The following is a 6,000-nucleotide window of genomic DNA, read 5'->3' as shown; positions in this document are numbered from 1 at the left end:
TTATGTAAGGATTTTTTTTAAACAAAGAGAACTATCCTTTATAATATGATAGTTTAATAACGAAGGACTTAAGGAGGTCACAGTTGTTGGTTTGATTGATACCCAGTGTAAACAGGCCGCTGACCTAAGCGGAGCGGAAGTGTGTGTAGTGAAGGAGACTTGGGGCTCAGGATGCCCAAGGGCTGGACTTTACTCTGCAAGCTGGTGAATTCATAACTTCCCTCCATGCCTGGCCCTTGCTGTGGGTCTCTCGTCTTTGAAATGATGGCTATGGTCGTAGGGTTTGGGATTGATGATTTCTCAGGTCTTTTCCTACACTATATTCTAATATGTTTTTAATTAGTGGTTTTTAAACAAAAATCAGAACCACCTCAATATTCAGAAAATGTGTCAAATCTCCTTAAAGTGATTTAGCATTATACAGATATTTGAGTATCACAGCTTTATATTAATGCTTTATCAGGAGGATGTCTTTTTATTTAAATGAGTGAGAGCAAAATGGAAAGAAGTTGAAAATATATTTGTTAATCAGGATTTGTTCTTGATTGAAATTCACTGTCTTCCTATTAGCAACTTAAGCATTAGTATGGGCTGGGAACAGGGTGTGGGCATGGAATCGGTAAAAAGAAATAAATGTTATACTGGGTATCTCTTATAATGAAAGTTTACAGCATTATTTTTTAAGTATTTGGGAAGGCTCAGATACATTTTCTAAATTCAGAGAATTTGAATATATAAACTAAGAATTAAGTACATGAGCAGCACTTCAGTGTACTAAGAATTAAGTACATGAGCAGCACTTCAGTGTAAACTAAGAATTAAGTACATGAGCACACAATTAAGTACACTTCTCTGTATTTTCAGCCAGTATCTACCTTTATTGTCCTTGTCCCCTTGTTTAATCATACTAAAACTCTCAAGACAGAATGACCAGCTATTGGAAGTTGGCTTGGTTGGTTGACTGTACTTGCTATTTATTGATTAAATAGTGGATGCATTCTAGTGTTTTTACATTTCTTTTTTAGGGGCTGGAAGGGGCAGGTTCTAGAATCAAGCAAAGTATTTTAATACCGGCTTCCCACCATTCCATGTTAGGTAACTTTGGGCAAGTTATTCAGCCTTGCTGAGCCTTGGTTTCCTCCTCTCTAACATGGGAATAATGGCAGTAATCAAGTTGTTGGTGAATTAATGAGGGCACGCCTGGCACATAATAAGAGCCTGCATTAATATAAAGGAAAGAGTAAAAAGCAGTGCCTCATTCTACAGACTTCCTTGTGACATAACAGCATTAGGGCAAGTTAATTCGTTGACTTAGCTATGGTCAAAAATGAATTGCCTTGCTCTAGTTTCCTACCAGCTGAAAATATGTTACAGTCCCCAAATCTCCTCTCCCTTCCCTTTTTTTCCCAATCATTTGTCGAGTACAAATCAGGCACCAGGTGAACTGGGTGGCACAGATGAAATGTAAGCCTGGTCCCTTTGTCACAGGACGCACAGCATGGTGGGTGATACAGAAAGGATTTTAGACATTGAGTGGTAGCAATACTACACAGCGTTGGAGTAGGAGCTTGTTCTGGAAACATGCCTTTCTGTGGCTGCTGTGTTCAGCGCCTCAGAGAAGGCGTGTCTGGGAAAATACTCAGGCACTTCTAGGGTGTCCCTTCTGGCACCCCTGATCATCACCAGAAAAGCTTGCTGTGATCTGGTGCTGGCACAGGGGATCCCAGGTGGGTTCCCTCATCTGACTTTTGCCAGAGCTAGCCATCAGCCTTTTGCCTAGAGGTATGGCTGTCTGTAGTGCCTCCTGGTTTACAGCCGGCTCTCCTCGTGTCTGTCCTCAGTCAGTGCCAGCTAAGGTTTTCAGCAGTTTATAGATAAGGAAAGTGCTGAAGTTCATGGAAGACTGAGAGACTTCACCGAGTCACACAGTCAGGAAGAACCAGAGCTGTGCTGTGGGCCATATCTAGTGACCCCACTTCTGGGTCCTTGTGTACTACTCTTCGGGATGGGGCATGGAGAAAGGATGATTCTTACACACTACCCAAATAGGGGAAGGCTCACTTCTTTAAGTTTCCAACTTTCTACATGGTATATTGGTCTAACTCTGCCTTCTTGATGGAAATTTTATGTTTCCCCCTCCTTTTTCTTTTTGTTCTTTCTTTCTCTTTGTCTACTTTTGATCTAAATCAAAACAGGCATCAAAAAGAAATCTGTTCTATGGTTTCAACCCCAGAAAAATGTGTAAATCCTCACTCCGATGTCGAAGCAACACGGACGTCATCCTTAAATATGGCAAAATTACCAGAAGACCTTTCAAATCAAAAGATTCAGAAAAAGAAAGTCCTCCACGCAGGTATCAGTGAACAAAATGGTTTGAATGTCATTACTGGTTTCCCTTCAATGCAAGAAGGTAGAATAAAACTAAACCCACTTAGTATTATTAAAGAAGCCTAAATCTGTGTTTTTTTTAATTGAAATTTTTATTGAGATAATTAATTATGCATTCACATACAGTTGTAAGAAATAATACAAGAAATCCCATATATTTATCCTTCTTTCAAGTTCCCCCAATGGTGACATCTTGCAAAAAGAAAAAAAAAAGTAAAATATTGTACCCAGGATGTTGACAGTCATACAATCTATGATCTTATTCAGCTCTCTCCAGTTTTAGTGGTGTTTGTGTGTGCATGTAATTTTATACAATTTTAAAATTGCCAAACTATTTCCCAGCGTGACTGTGCCATTTTACATTATCACCAGCAATGTACACATGATCCAGTTTCTACACATTCTCACCAGCATTTAGTGTTGTCACTATATTTTTTATTTTAGTCATTCTAATAGGTGTGCAATATCTCATGGTAGTTTTAACTTGCATTTCCCCAGTGGCTAATGATGTTGAGTGTCTCTTCATGTGCTTGTTTGCCATCTGTATGTTCTTTTTGGTGAAATGTCTGTGCATGTGTTTTGCCCATTTTTATTGTGGATCATTTGTCCCTCCTCTGCTATTTCTGGAAGAAATTGGAGTAATTCTTTTTTGAATATTTGGTAAAACTTTCATAGAGCCACCTGGGCCTGGAAATTTCTTTTCCAGGGCTTTTTAAATTAAGAATTCAATTTTTAAAAATGGTTTTAAAGCTATTAATATTGTCTGTTCCATCTTGGTTGAGTTTGGCACTTTGTGGTTTCTGAGGAAGTGGTCCATTTTTTCCCCTAAGTTGTGAAATTTATATGTGCAAAGTTGTTCATTGTACTCTTTTATTGCTTTTATAATGGCTGCAGGAGCTGTAGTGATGTCTTTCTGGTGGATTTATAACTTTATTATGTGAATTTTTCTGCTGCAAAATCTACATGATCAGATTTTAATATAGCCACTTTAGCTTTTTATTAATATTTGCATCGTATATCTTTTTCTATCCTTTTACTTTCAATCTACCTAATTTGTAGTTGGAGTATAAATTTCTTATATGTAGCATATAGTTGGAAATACAACTTTTGTTTCATTGCTGAGGTTTTCAATTTGTGCATTTGTCTCAAGAGAACTTATAATTAATTATTGAAGCATTTAAAGACAGCTTCTTTGAAATTCCTGTCATATAACTCCATCTTCTGATTCATCTTGTTATTTTTTTCTCACTCAAAGTGTCATTTTCTTGGTTCTTGATGTAATGGGCGATTTTTTTTTTTTATTGTATCCTGAACATTTTGTCTATTATATTTAAATCTTTTATTTTAGAAAGTAGTTGCCCTGGTTAAGTTTCACAGATAGGCTTTGGCCTGCTTTTATGGTCTGTGGTTCCAATGGCAATTGAATTTTCACAGCCTTTGTGGTTATTTTTGGTGCTTGGTTTTCTGATGTCACTGGGGCTCCTCCTGGTCCCTGCTAGTGCTTCTGAGGGAGCAGTAAGAGTTTGCTCAGGCCAGGATGCTGGATGGGGCTTCTCCATCAGTGTCTGCTGCATGTCTCTAGGGGAAGAGAGCCTTGAATACTGATGGGCCACTCACTGTATCTTGGTTCCTCTTATGTGATGTCCACTTGTCCTGGTGTTTCTAAGCAAAGGTGGACTGTCTTAGGCTCATGGGAACACAACGGCCTCCATTTGTGTGGCTGCATCCCTTTTGCTAGTCTTGCCTGCCCATTCAAATAAATCTGGGTTTTGCTAAAGATGCTACTTGCTAGTCATTATAAACATTTTAATGGTCTTTTGGCACTTCTATCATTTCACTTAGATTTGGGATCTTTGCTACTGTCAGGCAACTATGTGCTTAATTTTTATTCTATTTCAATTTATAATGTAGAAGAATGAATTATGTGAGGACTGACTTGCAGAGCTTGGGGAATAATTAAATCCTTGAATCCACTGCTAGATAAATATGCTTTTATTCAGTACTTGCAGAGTTTGGGAATAGTACAGGTTTTGTTTGGGGACTTTTGGAGATAAATTTCATTTTTATTTTGGCACACCTATGTATGTGGTTGTTTTTGCCTACTGATTTTGGCCAAGGTGGCCTGCCTGTGTGATCAGCGGCAAAGTTCAGCTCTCCTGTGCGGATCATTTATCTCTTTTTCTCACAGACACTGCTTCCAAGAAGATTTATCCTTTTTAATCCCTGGTTATACAGGCAACCAAGATAGGACTCACCATTTTATTGCCTGGAAAAACAATGAATAACACATAGGATACTCCTATCTCCAGGCATGGAGACTTTTCTGACAAAAGATAGATAATTTGCAGATTATTAACTAATCTTCACCCTAATTTCTTATGGGAGATACTAAGTCCCTTCTTGTTACCAACAAGCACACGTTTTATCCATGAGCACTCTTGAAGCTTTGGCAGTTGTGCTCCTAAGTTGTGAATCACAGGACACATTTACCATCAGTATAGGTTGTGTAATCACACATGAAAACTCATTGAGATGTCTTAGTACAGGTTTATTATCCTCCAAAAAATAAACCTGAAATACTGATTAAACATCAGTATTTCAAGTGTCTACCTGCTAGTCTAAGGGCCCCAACAGAGGGTAGAAAATAATATAGATAAAGGTCTGGACAGCGACAGAGGTAGGCAGAGTTTCTAAAATGGCCTACCAAAGATGTCCTAATCTAAACCCTGCAACCCGTGGCTATGATGAGTCATCACTCCCATGATTATGTTATGTTGACCTTGAGACAGGGGTATCTGGGGTGGGGGCGGAGGGGAGGCAGGTACTTATGAGCCCTTAGAAGCAGGGGCTTTTTCCAGCTGGTGGCAAAAGAGAAAATCAGAGAGACTTGAAGCACAGAGGAAGTTAGCACTCTGTTGATGGCTTGGAGATGGAGAGGGCCACATGAATAGAAATACTAGTGCCCTAAGGAGTTGAGAGAGGCCCCTGGCTGACATCCAGCAGGGAAACTGGGAGACCTCAGTCTTACAACTGCAAGGAAATGGATTCTGCCAATAACCTGAATGACCCTGGAGGCAGATTTCTCTCCAAAAAGGGTAGAGCTTGAACTCAGATAAATGGAGCAAGCTATCACCACAGCGTTCAGTTGGTGACAGAACTATGCTCTGAGGATTGGAACACTGAAACTGCATTCTTTTAAGGATCCAAGGAAATAGTTGCATCTAATGAAGCATCTCTCTCCATCCCAAATTCCTTTAACCCCTCTCCCTGTGATACCCACAGAATCAACAAAAACCAGCCTGCTTAGAAGCCAGATGTCTACCTTCAAGAGCTCACCTTTCAGCGAAAGGAAGGATGACCTTTACAGTTCCAGCAATTGGAGCACTCCAAGTGACACAGGCAAGCCAGAGAGGGTCTCTCTGTCAGAATGGCCTCCCTTTGCCCAGTGTCTCTGCTCTTGAAGGAACTGCATATAGATACTTTAGGGGCAAACAAATCATTTTGAAGTGGGTCCGGAGTGCTTTCTACTCAGAGGATTCTCTTGTAAATCAGGTCTACCTGCTTTCATAAGCTGGATTTTCTTAGAGACCTACACTTGCACACATGCGGCCT

General features: G+C 39.6%; 1 protein-coding gene across 1 annotated transcript in view; it reads left to right on the top strand.

Moving 5' to 3' along the window:
- Nucleotides 1–6,000, top strand: part of VWA3B (von Willebrand factor A domain containing 3B) — a 136,800-nt gene that overhangs the window by 88,941 nt on the left and 41,859 nt on the right. The window contains 2 exon segments of the mRNA XM_025045043.1: nt 2,196–2,353; nt 5,671–5,787. Of these exon segments, the coding sequence (XP_024900811.1) occupies nt 2,196–2,353; nt 5,671–5,787 (275 nt within the window).

Source organism: Pteropus alecto, unplaced genomic scaffold (assembly GCF_000325575.1).
Source record: "Pteropus alecto unplaced genomic scaffold, ASM32557v1 scaffold223, whole genome shotgun sequence".
Classification (NCBI taxonomy): Eukaryota; Metazoa; Chordata; class Mammalia; order Chiroptera; family Pteropodidae; genus Pteropus; species Pteropus alecto.
This window is presented reverse-complemented; position numbering and strand designations above follow the sequence as displayed.